This window comes from Canis lupus, chromosome 29 (genome assembly GCF_011100685.1).
Source record: "Canis lupus familiaris isolate Mischka breed German Shepherd chromosome 29, alternate assembly UU_Cfam_GSD_1.0, whole genome shotgun sequence".
NCBI classification, from domain to species: Eukaryota; Metazoa; Chordata; class Mammalia; order Carnivora; family Canidae; genus Canis; species Canis lupus.
This window is the reverse complement of record NC_049250.1, coordinates 15,974,258-15,995,754: the sequence shown is the minus strand read 5'-3', so window position 1 is coordinate 15,995,754 and position 21,497 is coordinate 15,974,258. Positions and strand designations below refer to the sequence as shown.

Here is a 21,497-nt window from a genome sequence, read left to right as displayed (position 1 = left end):
TCCCGCCTTCTCGGTTCCCCTGTCCTCCCCTTGGCCCAGGACAGCCCTTGGGCCCGCACCTGCCCGGGGAGCCCCAGCCGGGCCCGCCAAGGGACTGGCGGTGACGTAGCGGGGAGGACTGTGCCCGCGCGGCCCGCTGACGTCACTGCCGCAGCGGACCCCAGCGAAGCCCAAGAATGGGAATTGAAGGAGGGAAGCACAGCGGTGACCCCGCGGTTACGGCTGGGCGCCGCGAGTGCGCCGCGTGCTTTGGGCCTCTGGGGTCAGGAGGCCCGAATCTCGCCTGTAGCGCAGGCCGATCCCCACTCCACACCCTCGGCGCGCACGACAGCAAGAGTTTAGCTAGAAGGAGAATGTCCCCAAGCGGTGGGGCCTCGTGCGCACGCGCCCTGGGTGGAGGGCAGATAGGGGACAGCCGGGGGGGGGGGGGGGGGCTGCGCGCTGATACAGGGCGTGGGGGCGGTAGAGGACGGGTGGCGAGCGGCAGGAGAGGAAGGGACCCGGCTTAGAGGGCAGACCAGGAGGAAGGCAGCTGCCCCCTCCGCCGCTAGCCCGTCTCCCTGGGCGCTGCGGAGGCGCGAGGCCTGCGGCGCGGCGTCGTGACGTCACGGTGGCGGCGGCCGTGGTTGGCGCACGGTCCGCGGCTGCAAAGTGTGAATTACGCCCGGCTCGCGCCGGCGGCGGAGTGAAGTCAGGCTCCGGGGGAGGGGAGGGGCAGGACGGTGGCGGCGGCCCGAGCTGGTGGCTGGTCCCGAGCCCGCGCACCCCGGGTCTCGCCGCTGGCGCCCGCAGTCTTTCCTTGCACCGCTTCCTCCTGTCCTTGCTCCGCTCCTGCTCGGCTCTCCCCCGGCTCCTCCCGGCCGAGGAGCGCCGGGGCGGCAGGGCTCCCCCTCCGACTTTGCCTGTGCCGCCCCCGCTTGCACCCCGGAGCCCGCCGCGCGCCGGTCCCCGTAACTGTCGCCGCGGCCGCCGCAGCGTCTTCCCGCCGGCGGCCCGGGCGGAGTGTTGGGGCGGGGAAGGCGTGAGCGCGGCTTCCCGGCCCGGGGTCGGCGGCCGCCCGCCCTGCCCCCGCCTCGGCCCGGCGCCCCCGAGCCGCGGCCCCTTCCCAGCGCAGGGGCGGGCGGCCGCGGCCGGGCGGGCGCCGCGCGGGGGCAGGGCGGGCGTATTCAATGGAAGTATGTTACCAGCTGCCGGTGCTGCCCCTGGACAGGCCGGTCCCCCAGCACGTCCTCAGCCGCCGAGGAGCCATCAGCTTCAGCTCCAGCTCCGCGCTCTTCGGATGCCCCAATCCCCGGCAACTCTCACAGGTACGCGCCGCCGCCGCCACGGACCCGCGCTCGGGGGCTTCTCTCTTTTGTTTCCCTCTTCCCATCCGGGTTCACCTCCGCGACACCCCCAGTCGCGGCTGTTTACCTCAGACCCAGCATTGTTCATTGTTTGGGGGTTTCTAGGCTGGCCCCTGGATTCGAGAGCCTTTTCCTTTATTCTGGGGCTTTGCACCCTCAGTCCCTCGGCCTCCTCCGAATCCCGCCCAGCGCGGGGGCTTTGGGAGCCTTCAGACCTGCGGCAGGCCCGCCCCCTCCGTGCTCGGCGGGCGAAGCTTCGGGACGGACTGTTTTCCTCCCTCCGAGGTCGGGCCCCTCGCACCCTAATTGTGGCCTCGGGCACACCTGTCCCCCCGCCCCCGGGCACACACCTGTGCGGCGTTTGCGCCTCGCCTCCGCGTGGCGTGCGGATGGTCCTGCGGAGCCCCGGACGATAGGCCAGTTCCCCGGAGCCCTCGGCGGCTCCGGCTACTCCGCGGGTGGACCTTTAAGTGCTTATCAAAGAAACAAGTATCCGGAGTGCTTCTCCGGAGCTTCGGTTTTCACAAAGTTGATAGCCGGGAATCAGTTCTTTTTTTTTTTTTTTTTATTTGATACGGAGATTTCAGCAGAAGAATTACTAATGAACACTCACGGGAAGACTTTGTTTTGAATGGTCCAATACCAGCTGCTCCTGAGAATTTCGGTTTTTTTTTTTTTTTTTTTTTTTGTCCTATGGTCATGCTGTTGGCCCAGCTCCTTAGTTCTGGGTGATTTCTGTTGCCAGCTTTAAAATAGGCAAACACAGTTTTGTTTACATTTGAACCAAGTCAAGTGCCCTCCGTATCTGCTGCCAGAATGTTATATGTTCATGATCAATTTTGAATTCAAATGCATTTGTTTTTCCTATTGGTTAGTATTAGTATCTTCTGTGAAGCATATTTCCTCTCTCCGGTTAAGTTGTAAATACCTTGAGCCACGTCTATATACATATCTTTTTAAACCGGTAGTGTAGATAGCACCTGGTAGAGATTTTGCTCGTGATAGGTGTGTCCAGTAAACATTTGTCATTTGCTTCTTTGCCTAAATGGTAGAAAGAGCAAGAGACCATCTGGATTTCCCTCTGAATTGTTTTTATTTAAAATCAGGCTTATTTCACGGGACAAGATAGTATGCTAATGAGGTTAGAGCCAACTTTTAAGGTTACCATATTAGTTTAAATAATACTCATTGTTATTTTGAAAGTTAGGTCCATGCTCTACCTTTATAGTACTCCTTAAATCATTTTCAGGTTCCAAAATTAATGTTGAAGAAAAATGTTAATGCATTGCTGGGAAAGGTTTTTAATGGTAGTAATTAAAGGTTCTTAACTGTAGTAACTTTTTTCACTTCCCAGTATTATTTCACTTTCTCAGATCACAGGCCCATAACTAATACCTGTTTCCAGTTCAGTCTAAATAGTAAGGATGATCTTTTTATTAAAAGGTCTTTTATAAAATTATAAAATACAAATAAAGTTACTTATGCTCCCTGAGGAGAAAATGAATTAAAAAGAAGATTCCAAGAGCATTAAAACAAGGCTGATAGGAGGGTTTTACCATTGTCTTAATTAATCCTCAGGGACCAATTTTAAGCCCTATTCCTTCTTGACTCATTTCCTAGCCTTAGGTTTAATGGGTAATGGAATTTTAAAAATATGATTGTGGCAGATAAAGCAAATATTGAACAGTCACACCATATTTTATTAACTCCTAAAGCTTGAAAAAAAAAAACAAAACTATACCACTAAGTGAAGTATATAGGAACTTATGAAAATCTGGACAGAAAGTTTCTTGAATTATAACATTTTTTTCTAATCCTTGTTGCCCAACATTAAAATGATGATAAACTTACCATGGGCTGTAATGGGTGTATTTATCATTACCAAGACTTGGACTGTCATTTAATACTGAACTGTATGTTACTAGTGATTTTACTAAAGCCAGATGGGAATGTGTAATAGAAAAAAATAATTGGGGAGTCTTACTCAGAGTATTATACAATAAATGTTTGGTTAAATCAAAACTCTTGAATCTTCAGTTCTAAGTCTAAAGCTACAGAAATTTTTAAAAACTGAGGTGGTTTTGTAGTTTCATTTAATACTTAAAAAAACCGCAAACCTGTTTTTCTTTTTTTTTTTAGTCGCTAAGAAATTATTTTTCTGAATCTATTTTAGAGTATGTTCAAACTCGCAATCTTTCAGTTCTTCATTTTCACGATAATATTGGAGACTGTCTCATAATAGGTACTTAATACTGTTGGATGAGTGAATTAGTAATGAAATTATTTCTGAGCATCAGTTTTAAATCTGAAAACAATGTAAAGGCTTTTATCAAGGTATAGCAGTAACTCATTTATCCCGAACTTGGTTTGGAACTTGTAACTGCGCTTTAAAGAAATTCAGGAAATAAGCAGAAGCCTGAACAACTAAAATATAGATTTGATAATCCTTTGAAAGTGTGTGTATTAGGCAAAATTCTGACAAACGTGTTGCGAGCAGCAGCAAATTTGAAGGGATTGGAGGCTGCTAGAATCAAATTCTCATTGATACTTGCTAAAATTGACAGCAGACACACCAAAGCCTGGGATCAGAAGAAAAACTCTTTAAAGCCAGCAACTCTTAAAAAGGAACCCTGAGGACATACAGTTTAGGAGCTTGAGTGTTGTACAACACAGTAATTATTAGTCAACATATTTAATTGAATGTTTTTAAATATTGAAATATTCCCACTTAAAATCTCCATGCCAAACAATGTAAGTTTTGGTGTTTAAATAGATAAGGGTGAATTATCTGAAAAATTCATTTCTTTGGAACACCATTGTCTCAAGAATGCCAAGTAAATGAGGCATTAACTTTTTGTTTTAAACTAGGTCATGTACTACTTTCTCAAATGGTTAATATGAGTTCTTTGAATTATTTGAAAAATCAGGACAATAAAAGAAACTTGTTTTTGCCATTTTAGGATATCTGTTGATAGCCGAGATTAAAGATTTATCTTGCAGAATAAAGTTCTTATTTAGATAAAATATTGTGAGAGCAGAAATTATCTTGTTCACTGTTGTGTCCATAGTGCTTTGCATAGATAGGTGCTCAGTAAGTGTGGAAGTTGAGTTAGTCTGTTAATAGCACACCAGAGCACTGCACCTGCGATTATTTTAGTCAGATTTTCTATGGACTGGAGACAAATATTTTTTGGGTTAGAAATTTGTGATCTAATTTTTAAAATTTATCATTAATTGATGGTATGTATTACTATTGAACAAAATATTGGGATGTCTTTCTTGAAGACATTATCTTTTTAGAGCAGTTTTAAATTCACGGCAAAATTGAATTCCATATGCTTTCTGGCCTGGTACATGCATACCCTCTCTCATTAGCAGCATCCCCTACCAGAGTGGTACGTTTGTTACAATTGCTGAACCGACATGGCTGCATCATTACCACTCAGAGTCCATGGTTTACATTAGGGTTCATTCTTCGTGTCTTTTTTTTTTTTTTCATACAGAAACTATTCCACAAATATTTACTAAATACCTTCTGGGAATGAGGCCTCTTGTGTTGAGTACTAAGAAAATGTAACGAATTAGTAATTGGGGGGAAAAAAATCACCTGTGAGCCTGCCAACCATCCAAGTTTTTCTTTGATGTATTAAATTCCTTATATATAAACATTTTTCACTTCTGGTCATAATTTATATGTCTCTTGTCTTTAGCAGTGTTCTTAGTATATGACAAATTGTCAAGATCCTGTATGTGCCAGAACAGTTCAAAGTCCCTTGGGCAAAAGTTGGTTCTTAAAGCTTACAGGAGTGTGGTGGGGAAAATGATCTATAATATGTGACATAATTTTTCTATTGGAGATATCAAGGCATAATGAGACTACAGGAAGGTATACCCAAATTTCCTGGATAAATCAGGGGAAGCTTCTCATAGTAGTTGAGGCTTAGGCCAAAGCCTGAAGATTATGTAGGTATTTCTTGAGGAAAATGGTAAAAATGGGAGTAATGTTACTTGCAGGGTTTTTGTAAAGATTAAAAACATCAATTATAATATCTGGCATGTGAGGGGGAGGAGGATAGAGGATAGATAGTCCAGAAAGCTATGTAGGTCAGCACTATCCAATAGAACTTTTTGTGATAATGGAAATTTTCTCTGCAGTATCTAGTATAATAGTCATTATCCATATATAGCTAGGTAAGCACTTGAAATGTAGCTAGTCTGACTGAAGAACTGGTTTGTAAATTCAGTTTTATTTATATAGCTGCATGACTAGTTGCTATTATATGACTAGAAGCTACTATACTGTCAGAGTACCATGTAGTTTTATGTATACTTAATGATCATGAGTAGTGATGTCATGTTGATCTATGAGTAACACATTCTCTGAATATTGAAAAGTTAGAATTCTTTCAGGTCTTGATGTTGTACACAAAACCTTAATACCTTCATGCATGTTTGATAAAGTCTGTAGAATGGTATCACTAGGTCAGGTCAAGAGGTAAGAATGGTTTTTGGGTTTTTAGAAAGCTCTGTCCTTTTATAGTACTAAGATAAATGTTACTTTTTCTCATCTCCAATCATATATTATTACATTGTAAATACTATATAATTATTATAATAAACATTATTTTATAAATGTTGTGTAAACATTTCCAGATATGTTTTACTGTGTTAGTAGATGCATTGTGGTAGGCTAAGTTTGTTTCAACTTGGACTAAGCAAAAATATACACTTTCTCAAGTGTTTCTGTGCATTTGCATTTCCTCTTTTGTCAAATTTCATTTGCATATTTTGTGCTCATTTGTAAGGATTGTTACATATCTTTTTTTTTTTTTTTTGGATTGTTACATATCTAATGTCAGTTTGTAAATGTGCATTATTTCAAATTACTGTTACCATAGTAGTTGTCTCTTCACAAATCTACATTCGGAAGCCAGTACAGGGGATAGTGTGAATAGTCGGTGGGATGTCCTGGGAGTGGTTCAGTTGCTGAGACCACCTTCCTCCCTGTCCACTGCCCAAAGACTTGTTTTGTTGGGATCTTGGTTTCATTTTTCTGTTTTTAGAAATGTTTCATACTTTGATTTAACTTTAATAGTATCATGTTTTGGCTTTTACTTTTGAAGTAATACATATTTATACTATAATTCAAATATATATTCAAACATAATATTAATGTAAATTTGTAGTGTATTTAGAGTGGTGTTCTGATTGAGGAGTAGGATGTTCAAATTACTGGTTTATAAGTTGTCATCAGGAACACATTTAGTCTGTGCGACGTGATTGGAAGAGGTTTTAGACCTATGCTCAGATTTTGTGGCTATGCTTGGAGTTCCATCAGCTGTACATACTGCCTATTCAGGAATTCTTTTTTGAAAACAAATGTCCTACAAGCAGTAAAATATTAAGCCCTTTTCAGGAGTTACAAAGAGTAGGGAACTCACTTTGGGTGGAAAGGAGAGGTACCATCCATTCTCTTTGAGGCGATTTGATAAGAATTCTGCTAATACTTTAGTCTAAGTTTCAGCTATTCTTTCCTTCCTTCCTTTTTTCTCCCTTTTCTTTTCATGAAGGACCAGAGTAATTTTAGAGAATTAACTTTCTCGAGATGAGTATAGAGACAAGTTTGGGAAGAGAAGAGCTGAAGAAAGAGGAAGTCTACAAAGCTTAGCTTAATTCAGATTTTTGCCTGGGACTATTAATACCCATTTAGTTGGAATAAAGACACTAAAGAAGCTTACATGATAAAGAACCCTCATTGCATGCAGATCTTAAAAAGTTTAATTTTCTGTTCCAAAAACTGTGTGTTTGTGTTTATGTAAAATCTAATTTTGTTAGAAATTCCTGGACTAAAGATCTTTAAGATGTGGGCATTCTTACACTTCCTTTGGCCACTTCAGAAAACTTCAACAATTAATTTTTAATCTTCTAATTTAAAAACAACTTAAAACTTCTTAATTCTACAGATTGCTATCTTACGATTAATTTGAATGGAGAGAAAATTGAGTGTTTATTCTCTCTCACATTTAACTAGCCTCTTCTTGTTAAATGTAACATAGACTTTGTTGATTTTTATATTGTTGTCAAATATGTCTTTCAAAGGTTAGTCACAAATAAATGATACATCCACGATTTGCATTCAGATTTAGTATATGAAGTAGTAGTATATGGGGAAAGGAACAAAAGCTACATTTGTAGATGAGCTTTTGAAGCTTGCAGAACTACATTTTGGCTGCTGGCAGGTTTCCTTCCTAATGGACCTGTGCCAGTGTTCTTGTGGTTGAAATCAGAAGTTTCTCCTGCTTGTAATTTTGAGTAGGAATTTTGGATTACTGCTCTATGCCTCCACCTGCTGGTAGGGAGGGCTCTTGGTTTTCTGAAGATGATGGCAAGAGAGAAGAGGAGAGGAAGAAAGCAGGGCAGGAAGAATTGGGGGAAGAAGATGAGTTGTTAATTGTTTAACTAAGTTTGAGCAAAGCCTACTCTGTCATCCGCATTTTGGGTAGACCAAACTTGAGCTCAGGACCATGTAAAGCACTTGGTAAATGGTGCTTAATAAAGATGCAGTAGTCTTGTTTCAGTGATAATTCTGTTTCCATTTATTGAGTACCTCACATGACAGATACTGTAATTAATGTTTTTAATCTTTACAAAAAACTATGTAAGTATTATTACTCCCATTTTTACCATTTTTCCAAAGGAGTAAACTGACCTTAGAGAAATTACATTATTTGCTCAGGGCATCACGAGAACTTTGGGAAAGGCATGTCATGTTCAACACCCTCACTTTTAACCTAGCCTGCCTCAGTGAAGGTGAGTAGAATATATTTAGTCTTTTAGGTTTATGGATTGTAGGTTTTTGTTGACTCATAGATCTGGATAAGGAAGACACATTTGATGATTTGAGGTGATTATTTGAAGTGATAACTTACCTTCTGGTCTTTTCAAATCATATCTGGATTTTACTCTAGAGCCACTTTCTAGGGGGACATGACTAAGTTAAATCATACTTTGAAGATAGTTACCAAGATGATGAAGTAATTTGAAAGCACACTGTTTGATATGTGAGTGAAGAAATCGGAGACATTTAGCTTGGAGAAAGGAAACCTCAGGATTTGGGCCAAGAAGATGGGGATGGAGGTGGAGGAGTGGTTGGTGACAGATGATAGAGCATTGCTGTCTTCTAGTATGTGAAGGACTATCCTGGGAATGAGAAAAAAGAGAGGAGGATTAATTTAGATTTTGATTGGTTGTATATTCTTGATTGCCTCGTCTTGTTCCTACTTTGTGAGAGCAGTCACTAATATACAGGAGAAGGTACAAGCTTAAAGTTGTCACTTGTCCAAGGTAACACAACTAGATAGTAGAAAATGGATTAAACTCTGTGTCATTGTGACCTGACCCTAAAGACTATGCATTCTCTTCTACTTCCTTTTATGACATAGGAAAAAGATATTATTGCAGAGAGTAGAGTACGATGAATAGGTAGAAACAGTAGGGAAATTGGGTGATCTTGTGTTTAATCACACTAATAATTAAAGAAATGCAAACTAAAAGAATGATTAAATATATAACATGAAGATTATACAGTGTTAGTAGATATAAATTGTAAATTTGCTGAAAAGTAATGTAGCAGTTGAATAAAAAATAATATTTTCTCTTACTTTACTTTTAGTACCAAGTATTCAACAGTTTGTCCCAGTTTTGTTTAAAACTAAGTCAAATCTATATACCATGCATACTCACAAAAAAGGAAGAATAAAGCCAGTGATATCTCCAAATGCTAATTGAAGCCATCTCTGGATGTTAAATTATAACTATTTTTTTAACTTTTTGTTTAGAATGTATGTAATTTTACCAGTGTTTTTCTTTCAACGTGAATCTTTTTTAAAATCACAGTAAATCTAGAAAAAAGTGAAACAAGTTGTATTTGGGCTCAGATCTCTGACAGAGATGTCCATAGAGAGAGCTGGCTACTTCATGAGATTATAAATTGAAACAGTAGCTTGAAAGATACTTGGATAAGGATATGGTCAAGAGGATTGGCTCTCTGGTTCCTTCCAACTTCATGATTCTATAATTTCTTTGGGTAACTCGATAATAAGCATTACAGGTATTTTTGTATAGCTCTTCTGTAATAATAAAGTAGTTTCACTCTCCATGGGAGATGTTGAGAAGTAAATTTAAGTGTAATTATTGTTAGAAAGAAAAACAAAGCTGGAGGTATTACAATTCCAAATTTCAAGTTGTACTACAAAGCTTTAGTAATCAAAACAGTATGGTGCTGGCACAAATATAGACATAGATTAGTAGAACAGAAAAGAAATCCCAGAAATAAACTTTTGATTAGATGATCAATTAATCAATGACAAAGGAGGTGAGAATATAGGGAAAAGACAGTCTCTTCGATAAATTTTGCTGGGAACACTGTACAGCTACATGTAAAAGGAAGAAATTGGGCTACTTTTTAACACCATACACAAAAATAAAAATGGATTAAAGACCTAAATGTAAGACCTGAAACCATAAAAATCCTAGAAGAGAACATAGGCAGTAATCTTTTTAACATCAGTCATAGCAACATCTTTCTAGATATGTCTCCTTAAGGCAAGGGAAACAAAAGCAAAAATAAACTATTGGAATAACACATCAAAATAAAAAGCTTTTGCACAGTGAAGGAAACAATCAGTAAAACAAAAAGGCAACCTAACTGAATGGGAGAAGATATTTGCAAATGATATCTCTGATAAATGTTAATATCCAAAATATATAAAGAACTTCCACAACTCAGCACCAAAAAAAAAAAAAAATCCAATTAAGAAATAGAGGACTTAAATAGACATTTTTCCAAAGAAGACCTATAGATGGCCAATAGACACATGGAAAGATGCTCAACATCACTAATCATCAGGGAAATGCAAATCAAAACCAGTGAGAGCTCACCATACACCTGCCAGAATGGCTAAAATAAAAATGACGAGAACTAATAGTGTTGATGAGGATGTGGAGAAAAACAATTCTTGTGCATTGTTGGTGGGCATGTAAATTTATGCAGCCACTGTAGAAAACAGTTGGAGGTCCCTCAAATTAAAAATAGAAATACCATATAATCCAATAATTCCATTACTTGGTATTTACCTGAAGAAGACAAAAACACTAATTTGAAAAGGTAATGTTTCTTGCAGCATTATTTACAATAACCAAGATATGGAAACCACCTAAGTATCCATTGATAGACAAATGGATAAGGGAAGATTTGGTACACACACACACACACACACACACACACACTGGAATATTGCTCAGCCATAAAAATGGATGAGATCCTGCCATTTGAGACAACATGGATGGCCCTAGAGGGGATTATGCTAAGTGAAATAAGCCAGTCAGAGAAAGACAAATATCATATGATTTCACTCAGTGGAATCTTTTTTTAAAAAAAGAATAAACAAAAAGTAGAATCAGGCCTATAAATACAGAGAACAAACTGGTGGTTGCCAGAAGAGGGGAGTGAGGGGTTGGGCAAAATGGGTAAAAGGGAGTGGGAGATACAGGCTTCCAGTTATGGAATGAATAATTCACAGGAATAAAAGGCATAGCATAAGGAATGTAGTCACTGATATTTGAATAGGGATGTTTGGGGGCAGATGGTAGCTACACTTGTGATGAGCCCAGCATAATGTATGAACTTGTTAAATCACTATGTTGTACACCTGAAACTAACATTGTGTGTCAACTCTGGCAAAAAAAAAGTATAGTTCTTGTTTTGAAGAGCTATTTGATGACAGCCTATGAAGAGATCTTAAACAGTGGCTGTGGTGCAAGAACTAGAAAGTTAGGAGTTAGAGACTAGGAATTGATTTGATGTGGGAGGTAAGAAAAAATTCTCACTTTTTTAGTCTGGGAGACCAGATCATGAAGCTAGTAACAAAAATACAGGAAGAGGAGGTAGGTTTTGTGTGTGTGTGTGTGTGTGTGTGTGTGTGTGTGTGTGTGTGGTGGGGGGGAAGAGATAATAAATTTACTTTGAGTATGTTGAGTTCAAGTATCTGGGGAGCATCCAGGTGGGCATGTCCAGTAGGCAATATCTTAGGACGGTTAGGACAAATGATGCATTCTAACTTTCAGAGTTTTTTTGCTCATATATCCTTCAAAGAACTGGAAAAACAAACAAGCTATATACCTCTCACACATCAAGAATTTTTCATCGAGAGGTGCCTGGGTGAAGTATCTGACTTTTAATCTCAGCTCAGGTCTTGCTCAGGGTCATGGATTCAAGCCCCACATTGCACTCTATGCTGGGTGTGGAGCCTTCTTGAAAAAAAAAAAAAAAAAAAAAAAAAACCTCTTCCCCTAAATTCAGTATTTGTAAATGAATAATTTTTGGTGTGTTACTTAAATCACAATTTAAAATACATCCAGGGAATTTTTAACAACTTGATTATTTTCCATAATTATTTTTAAAAAAATATGTGAACAATATTTTAAGTCAGAATTTTTACATTCCTCATTTTTTTCTTGAACTCCTTTCTGTTTTTCTGTCACTATACATTATCTCCATCTTTTATAATTAAAAGCATTTTATCAATCATATCATACTTTTCTACAATGAAAGTAAATTCATTCATGAATTTAGTGAATGGGAATAAAAAACATTTTGTATTAATTGTCACCCAGTTATTCTGAGTTCTGTGTAAAAAGAATTATAATTAAAAACATTTAAAATTTCCTATGTTGGGGGCACCTGGGTGGCTCAGTCGATTAAACATCTGACTGGCTCAAGTCATCGTAGGGTCCTGGAATTGAGTCCTTCATCCGGGGATTCCGCTTCCTCTCCCACTACCCCTCCCCCCATGCTATGTTTCTCTTTCTCTCAAATCTTGAAAAATTTTTTAAAATTAAAAATTAAATTTCCTTGGTTCATAAAGCTGTTTCAAATTTATTTTGGTCTCAGCAATACAGCTTTACTGACTATAACCAGTGCACAAACCAATGTGTGAGTTATAAAATTTAAAAAGTATTAAAACAGTAAAATTTTATTGGAAATGGATTCTTTTTTAAGTTATTTCATAAATATTTATTGTTTATCCATTAATACTATCAGAAAATATGGTGTTTTGCATTGCCTTTCTTCCTCTTTTACTTTAATAGTGAAAGTATTGAGAAATCATGAGTAGTAAGTACTTTATTTTAGCAGTACCAGCCATTCTTCAAAGTTGACAACAAAGTGATAAAATTATTTTTAATGGTTTGTCAGGTAGCAACTGGATTTGGCTTAACTTCTATATTCATGGAAGTAAGAATTGATGACCCCTTTACTTGAAAAAAAAAGTTGGGTACCCCTGTCTGTTAGAATCATTGACTTTCTCACTGTGGGTATTTTGAATTCTCCTTTTGGCTCCCTAGATGTTGTTAGACACTCTCTCCACAGTAAGTATCATGAAGGATTGTGTGTTGCAGGTTCCTTTGTAAGGTGGTAGAGGGGTAGAGATGAAAAGGGAGAGGAGGTAAATGAAAACTGATATATTGGGTTATCAGAATTTTTTTTTTTTTTTTAGAAAGTTGTACATATGGGAGTTGAGAGCTGAAAAATCAATTTTCTTGAAACTCTCCATATTCTTGTACTTTTCAGGGTTATACATGCATGGCCCAGTTTGTAGACTACTGGCTTACTATATCCCATCTTGTTATTGTCTTGTTCCTATATTTAACCATTTTTCATAGGTATATAGAAATAATATTTCATACATCAACCTTTTTTTCCGGTATTTGATTGTTCCTAATCCTAGGTCATCATACTTAATCACTCTGGGACTTCTTTGGAAATGGAATCAGGATATTAATGCTTGGAAGGAATCATATAAGTCATTTTAAAGATTTGATGATTAAGATTCTGAAAAGTTAAGTGATTTCTCCAAGATTCCACAGTTAGACAATGGAGAAATTAGAGTTTTGAGATTAATTCTTCCCAACTTTGTTGCTTTTCTCACTATATCCCCTACTGCCTTGTGAAAGGATTGACCTTTGAATTTCCTTAGGTAGCAGTCTTCCTTTACTGAACGTTATTTTTTGAGTAGCAAAGCATCTGTGAATAGTCCAGGGAGTTTTAAAAGAAGTTAGAGTAGAAACACACTCAATTTAAAACATATCTGAGTTACTTCTTAAAACATAAGAGATAAAACCATTATTGAAAGTATCATAGACCAGTTGGGAAGATATGATTTGATGAAATGAGATTTATGTGCAACAGAAATAACCTTTTACAAAGAAAGATGTAAAAAAAAAAAAGAAAGATGTATTTCACCTATACTTTAAAAATTAAGAATAAAGCTTTTTTTCACATTGAGGAATAAAATAATATTCCCTATATACAAATTGCTCATTCTATATAGCCTTTTATGTATGAAGTGGTAGGAGGTGGAATTTTTCGATTTTTTTTTTTACTTCATTTTACTTTTTTCCTCTAATTCTTTATTGTGAACATTTTAAGAAAATTTTAGGAAAAACATTGAAGTTATTATAAAAAACAAACCTTTCTTAAAGACTTAATTTTTTTTTAAAACAGTTTCAGGTTCACAGTAAATTTAAGAGGAATGTACAGAGATTTTCCATATACCTCCAGCCCCAACACATGTATACTCTCCACCATTATCAACACTCTTCACCAGACAGGTACATGTATTAGAATTGATGAACCTACATTGATAAAGCATCATCATGCAAAGTCCATACTGTACATTAGGGTTCACTCTTGGTGGTGTACATTCTTTAAGTTTGGACAAATGTATAATATGTATCCATTATTAGTAGTATCATACAGAGTAATTTCATTGCCCTAAAATCCTCTGTACTCTACCTAATTATCCCTTCACCTCAACCCCTAGCAACTACCGATATTTTGTCTCTAGTTTTGCTTTCTTCATAATGTCATTTAGTTGGTTTCATACAGTCTTCAACCTTTTCAAATTGGCTTTTTTCACTTAATATGCATTTAAGGTTCTTCCTTGTTGTTTTGACCTGATAGCGCAGTTCTTTTTAGCACTGAGAAGTATTTTGTTGTCTAGATGTATCACCATTTATCTTGGTTGCTTCCAGGTTTTGGCACATGAGACTACTACAAACTACTACAAACCTCTATGAAGATTTTTGTGTGGACATAAGTTTTCAACTCCTTTGGGTAGATACCAAAGAAATGTGATTAGCAGGGCCATATGGATAAAGTATGTTTAGTTTTTGTAAGAAACCATCCAACTATCTTCCAAAGTAGCTGTACCATTCTGCATTTCTATCAGCAGTGAATGACAATACCTGTTACTCTACAACCTCACCAGCATTTGATGATGTCAGTGTTTTAGAGTACCCATTCTAATAGGTGTATAGTGGCATCTTGTTTTAATTCACATTTTGCTGATGACATATGTGGAGCATCTTTTTATGTTTATTTGCCATCTGTATATCTTTGATATGGTGTCTGTTATGGTCTTTGGCTCATTTTTAAATTGTTTGTATATTACTGAGTTTTAGGAGTTCTTTGTATATTTAGCATAACAGTCCTTTATCAGATGTGTCTTTGGCAAATATTTTTCCCATTCTGGGGCTTGTTTTCTCATTCTCTTGACATTGTTTTTTGTAGAGCAGAAGTTTTAAATTTTAATGAAGTCCAGCTTATCAATTTTTTTAAATGCACTGTGCCTTTGGTGTTGTAATCTAAAAAGTCATTGTCATACCCAAGGCCATCTACGTTTTTAAAATATTTTCTTCTAGGAATTTTATATTTTATATTTAGGTCTGTGATCCATTTTGTTAATTTTTATGAAGTGTGGGGTCTGTGTTCAGATTGATTTTTTTCATATGGGTGTCCAGTTGTTCCAGAATCATTGGTTGAAGATACTATCTTTGCCTCAGATTACCACTGTTCTGTTGTCAAAGATTAGTTTAGCCGTATTTCTGTGGGCCTGTTTCTTAGCTCTTTATTCTTCAATGATCTCTTTGTTCTTTCACAAATACCACACTATCTTAATATACTTAGTTACTGTTGCTTTATAGTAAGTCTGGAAGTCCAGTAGTGTTAGTCCTCCAATTTTGTTTTTCCTCTTCAATATTGTGTTGGCTATTCTGGATATTTTTGCCTTTCTCTGTAAACTTTAGTTTGTTGACATCCCACAATAAAACTTAGCGGAATTTAGATTGGCATTAAATTGAAACTAGATCAAGTTAGGAAGAACTGACATTTTGACAATATTAAATCTTCTTGTCCATGAAGATGCAGTTTCTCTCCATTTATTTAGTTCTTGATTTTATTCATCTGAGTATTGTCATTTTCTCATAAAGATCTTGTGTATATTTTGTTAAATCTATGCCTAAGTATTTCATTTTGGGGAGTGCTAATGTAAATAGTATTGTGTTTTAAATTTTAAATTTCACTTGTATGTGAAGTTGATTTTGTATATTAACCTTGAATCCTTTAATCTTGCTATCATCACTCATTAGTTCCAGGAGGGTTTTTTGTCCTGTTCTTATAGATTCTATGTAGACATCATGTCATCTATGAACAAAGACAGTTTTAGGTCTTTTTCAATCTATACCATGTTTCCTTTTTTTGTGTGTGTGTCTTATTACATTAGCTAGAATTTCCAGTGTGGCACTGAAAAGGAATAGTGAGAGGAAACCTCTTTGTCTCATTCCTGAAGGATTTTTTGGATAGGGCAACAGAAATAAGATCTGTAGGGGGAGGGGAGGAAGAGCAACAAAAAAGATCTATAGGAAAAAATAAATAAAAATAATTTTCTACTCATTAGAAAATTGGCAGAAGACTCAGCTCTACGGAGAAATACAAATGTAGGAAAACATGTTTAGCTTTGTTAGTAATAAAGGAAATGGAAAAAAAATGAAAAGAAAAAAAGAAAAAGTATTTTTTGATGGGGGATATCTATTTTCATATTGGCAAAGTCTGACAAAAACCAGTGTTAGCAGAGGGTGACAAAATAGTTATTCTTTTATATGGATCTGGGAGCATCATTCGATTCAGTGTTGGAGGATAGTAGATTTTTACAAATCCAAATTTTCAGCATGAATACTACCTTTTCTGCGGTCATGGAATTTGTCTAAAGGGGCAGTTGCAAAAATTTGCTAAAACAAATGTGCATAAATTATTTTGGTAATAATTTGCAACACTGGACTGATGGATATTTAGATTATTTCAGTGCCCACCAGTCTGGTGGTTGGTTAGAATATGTTTTTTTTTTTTAATTTTTTAAATTTATTTATTGATGATAGTCACACACAGAGAGAGAAGGAGAGGCAGAGACACAGGCAGAGGGAGAAGCAGGCTCCATGCACCGGAAGCCCGACGTGGGATTCGATCCCGGGTCTCCAGGATCATGCCCTGGGCCAAAGGCAGGCGCTAAACCTCTGCGCCACCCAGGGATCCCTGTTGTTTTAATTCAGCATAAAACTCTATCCTGTAAAATGATGCCATGTATCTCTATTCATCTTGGAAAGATACACACAACAATTTGGGGAAAATACTAGCTGCAGAGTAGCATGTGTATTAGCTTGTTTATGTAATTTTTTATATAACATCTGATTTTTGTAAATAAGACATGAAGGATATTATATACATCAGTGTATGCATACATACAAGTCTGACAGGTTGGTCAGCAGAATGTTAACAGTGGCCATCTTTGGTACTGGGACTTATGGTAATTTTTAGTATCTTTGTACTTGTGATTTTTTTTAAAACAATAAAAATACATCACTTTTGTAATAAGGGAACTTAGTAAAGCTGTTTTTAAAAATCTTACCATTAAATGACACTTCTACTATGTAGAAACAATGGAGAAAGGTCTAGTTAGCTAGTTAATAAGTATAAGTTGGTGGGTCAGAAGTGGGTTGTTCACTGGCACATAGTAGGTATCCAAAGTGGTGTATTAAAATGGAAGTATAGTGCTTTGATGTACGGAGGAATATGCTGCATATTTATGGGAAAATGAAGTAAGTTTGGTGGCTGATAGTTTACAAAAACTATTTTGCCTATTTCAGAACTGATAAGGTAAGCTTTTTGCTATAATCTATTGAAATATTTTAGGGTCTCTGTATTAGCATACCATATTTATTTATAAAATGTAAAAAGTCATCAAGAAAATTTATGACCCAGAATCAGAACACTAATGTTAGAAGAGGCTATAGAAATCAGTTTCCTTAAAAAAAAAGAAAAAAAGAAATCAGTTTCCTTAGTATACAGATGAATAAACTGAAACCACAGCGGTTTTAAAGGACACACAGAGGTGATATAGAAATCTCATCTGTTGAGCATCCATTTTGGCTACTCAGTTTTTGCTTGAACTTTTTTGGAATAGAAGATCACCACTTTATAAGGCAATCCATTGTGGTATTGAATGGTGTAATGGGTTGAATAGTGTCCACCAAAAATTCATGTCTACTTGGAGCCTCAAAATGTGACCTTATTTGGAATAAGGATCTTTGCAGATATAATCAAGATGAGGTCATATAGGATTAGGACAGGCCCTAAATCCAATGACTGATGTCTTTCTAAGAGGAGAGGACACACAGAGATGCCAGCACACGTGGGGAAGGAGGCCATGTTGAAGATGGAGCAGAGATTGGAGCGATGCAGTTTACAAGCCAGGAACACAAAGGATTGTTGGGATACACCAGAAACTCCTAAGAGGCAAAGGAGGTTTCTTTCCAAAAGCCTTCTGGGGAAGCATGGCCCTGCCCAACACTTGATTTTGGACTTCAAGCCTGCAGAACTGAGAGAAAATAAATTTCTGTTGTTTGAAGCCACAAAGTTTGTGTTATTTCAGCAGCCCTAGGAAATGAACACATATTGATTATTTAAAATGTATTTGTTCATTCTCTCAATCAGCAGACATTTATTGAGCACATTTTATATGCCAGGTACTCTGATAGGTGTATCAAAGATAAATAGAACATGTTTTCCTGCCTTGGTTCTTGGAGCTTGATCTAGTAGGAAGGACAGCTATGTAAATATAGAATTGCAATACTCTTGATACGTGTCCTCATTACCATAGTACATGAAGTTTAGTAGTGGCACATTTGATCTGGGAGAACAAGGGCAGATTTTAGAAAGAGAAACCTTTGTGCTCTGTTTGCAAGAGCTGAAATCAGCCTCTGGGAATTCTGTGTGATTCTACCACTAATGCTATCAATCCTGCCTCGTTCGGGGCATGTTTGGCCTGCTGTGATAGCATCCTGTGGCTAGGATTTGCTTTCCACAGATCTGTCGGAGTAATTTTTTTTTTTAAGATTTTATTTATTTATTCATGAGAGACACACAGAGAGAGAAAGAGGCAGAGACACAGGCAGAGGGAGAAGCAGGCTCCATGCAGGGAGCCTGACATGGGACTCGATCCCGGGTCTCCAGGATCACGCCCTGGGCTGAAGGCAGCGCTAAACCGCTGAGCCACCGGGGCTGCCCTGTCGGAGTAATTTTTAAAATTTAAATTCAATTAGCCAACGTATTAGTACACCGTTAGTTTCAGATGTAGTGTTAAATAATTTATCAGTCGCGTGTAACACCCCGCGCTCATCACATCATGTGCCCTCCTAATGCCCATCACCACTTGCCCCATCCCCCCCCCCACCTCCCCTCCAGCAACCCTCAGTTGGTTCCCAGAGTTAAGGATCTCTCATGGTTTCTCGAAGTCGTTTTTTAAATGCAGTCAGTTCATGCCACTCTGCTGAAACATCATCAGTGGGTTCTTACCACAGTGAAAATAAAATCCAAACTCCTCTTTTGCTATGGTCCCATGTAATCTCACACCTGCTAACTTTTCAGTTCCCTCTTTCACCATGGTCTTTTTGCTATGATCATGCCAGGTTTGTTTCCATCTTTGATTTTGTTCCCGTTCTTCTCTCGGTCTCCAGATCTCATCATGGCTCCTTGTCCTGCAGATCACAGCCCACCCTGCAGAGGAGTCTTCCTGACCACCCTATTTCAAACAGCACCCCTCGCCACCTGTCCTCTTACCTTATTTTGTCTTATTTGTGGCACACCACTGACTCAATTCATTGGTCCGTCTCTGCCTTCCACCCCCCATCATACTCCCCACCCCTGCTACCACAGAATAGGTGGTCAGGAAGCAGGGATCTTGTTTACCCTGTGCACTGCTGTGTACCTAGTGTGTAACATACAGGAAGTGTTCAATACAGAAGAATGAAGAAAAATTTACTCTTTTAGTCTCATGCTATCATGTCAGATCTTGTGTCACCATAACTGTCTCTGGGATGAATCCCAAATTGTATTCCTGTAATTTTATTTTATAGTCCCACCTACTCCCTCCCCTTAAAATTCCACCTTCATCCTCATACCCTTTCTGAGCTGCCCACTGTGGTATGAATCTGTCTTAATCTCTAAATTTATGTAATCTTATTTAAGAACTCTCTTGAGGTTTAGAAAACTTGCGCAAAGTAACACAACTGTAAATGATGTTTCTAGGATTTGAACGGAGATCTGTCTTTGACTAGAGCTCATCTCTAGTGTACTGGAGTAGGGGAGGGGTGCTGAATGCTTTTGATGAAGAGGAGGTAAAAATCAAAAATTAGAATAGGAGCTCTATTTGGAATAGAAATAGCAGACACTTATTTGTTTAAGAAGAACTGGGTGATATTTGTTAAAAGGAATTCTGAAAAGAAACTTGAAATTTTTGGATTAAAGTTAATATGTGCTTATAATTTAAAAAATGAAATATACAAAAAAAAAAGGAAAGTAAACACCACCTGTAACCCTATATCCAGAGATAAACACTTAACATTTTAGAGCACTTTCATTCAGTCATTTTCTATGCAGAAATAAAATATTGTGATATCATTTTCATATATGTCCATCTAAATTTTGAAATCATTTCCTAATATAATTACTAGATCACAGAATACTGTCAAATTTCTCCAGAAAGAGAATATCAGTTTATATTTCCATGAGTAGAATGTGAGTGCCTTTTCATACCTTGCTGATACTTTTTAGTTTCCATTTCTTGGATTTTTATTGATATTAAACTTGAAATAGATGTTTATTATTAATTTCCTGCTAGCTATTTTCTGTGACTTGTCTGTATCCATTACCTATTTTTCTAGAATTGAGAATGTGGAATTGGAGGCAAAAATTTTATGCTTGGAAAAGTATACTGAAAATGATTGACTTGAGATCTTCTGAATATACTACAGAAGCACACTCATTGTTAAAACAGCACACAATCTCTCCCTTAAGCAATATTTTAAATTTAGTAATACTACCTCAAATTTTATACTAGTCAGAAACATGGAATATGGGGCCCATTTTACATAGCTTTTCTAAAGTCTAAATTTTTAAAGATAATTTCTATCTTTAAGAGGTTTTTTGGTAGCCTAAAACATTAACATAAAAGAGAACAAACTGAAGATAAAAGCAAAACATATGTTACCTGACGTGTAGAACCCACATTTTCATTTTTCCTTTGTCCTACAGTGAAAATACTCTAAATTCATTTTCAGAGAAAAGCTTTCTGGAAGTGACTTCAAGATTGTTGTGGTTGGCCTCAGCTCATTTCCAGTTGAAGTGTAGTTTTAATAACTGTTGAGGCTTTCCACACTTAATTCCGCATCAGTAGTGTTTTTAAATTTCCTTGAGAGCAGGATTCATGTGGGCCATGCAAGAAAAGGCACCGAAGATAGAAAAATAAAATTTTAGAACTTTATATTTTTAGCCTTATTGTTTTAGATCCTAATTTTACTCATGTTGCATAGAGTACATAAAATAAAATGAATACAATTCATAAATAAATGCATTACAAGTTTGGAGACCACTACCTCAGAGCAGTTCTTTTATACACACACACACACACACACACACACACACACACACACACACACACACAAATACAGACACACACACCCCATATGTAACATTTCAAAGGGTTCTCAGAGTCCATTCATCATGATACCCATTTAATCATAACCTTCCTTATCTCCTGAATCCACTTAGCTGCAGTTTTTTGTCTACTGATTTGACTTTATTAACCAATTCTGACTTCAGTCCTAAGGCTGCGGCCCAGGATGAACTGTCAGAACAGCTGGCCTTGTACACTGATCTGTCCTGACTGCAGTTTGATTAGATTATGAGCTACTAAAGAGTGG

General features: G+C 37.8%; 1 protein-coding gene and 1 long non-coding RNA gene across 7 annotated transcripts in view; one reads left to right on the top strand and one right to left on the bottom strand.

Moving 5' to 3' along the window:
- Nucleotides 1–1,169: 1,169 nt before the first annotated feature.
- The window catches only part of PDE7A (phosphodiesterase 7A), a 116,063-nt gene continuing 95,735 nt past the window's right edge, over nucleotides 1,170–21,497 (top strand). Inside the window, exon 1 of the mRNA XM_038579400.1 lies at nucleotides 1,170–1,307. Coding sequence (XP_038435328.1) covers nucleotides 1,170–1,307 — 138 coding nt within the window. The remainder of the gene's footprint in view (nucleotides 1,308–21,497) is intronic.
- Nucleotides 2,012–21,497, bottom strand: part of LOC119866706 — a 46,307-nt gene continuing 26,821 nt past the window's right edge. For 5 of the 6 annotated variants that reach the window (XR_005381037.1, XR_005381036.1, XR_005381035.1 and 2 more), the window contains 3 exons: nucleotides 20,786–20,985; nucleotides 8,369–8,546; nucleotides 2,012–2,387 (listed from right to left, as the gene is read on the bottom strand). This is a non-coding gene — a long non-coding RNA (uncharacterized LOC119866706). Of the gene's footprint in view, nucleotides 2,388–8,368; nucleotides 8,547–20,785; nucleotides 21,021–21,497 lie in introns of those variants that run through there. The other variant, XR_005381032.1, reaches the window with a different exon arrangement.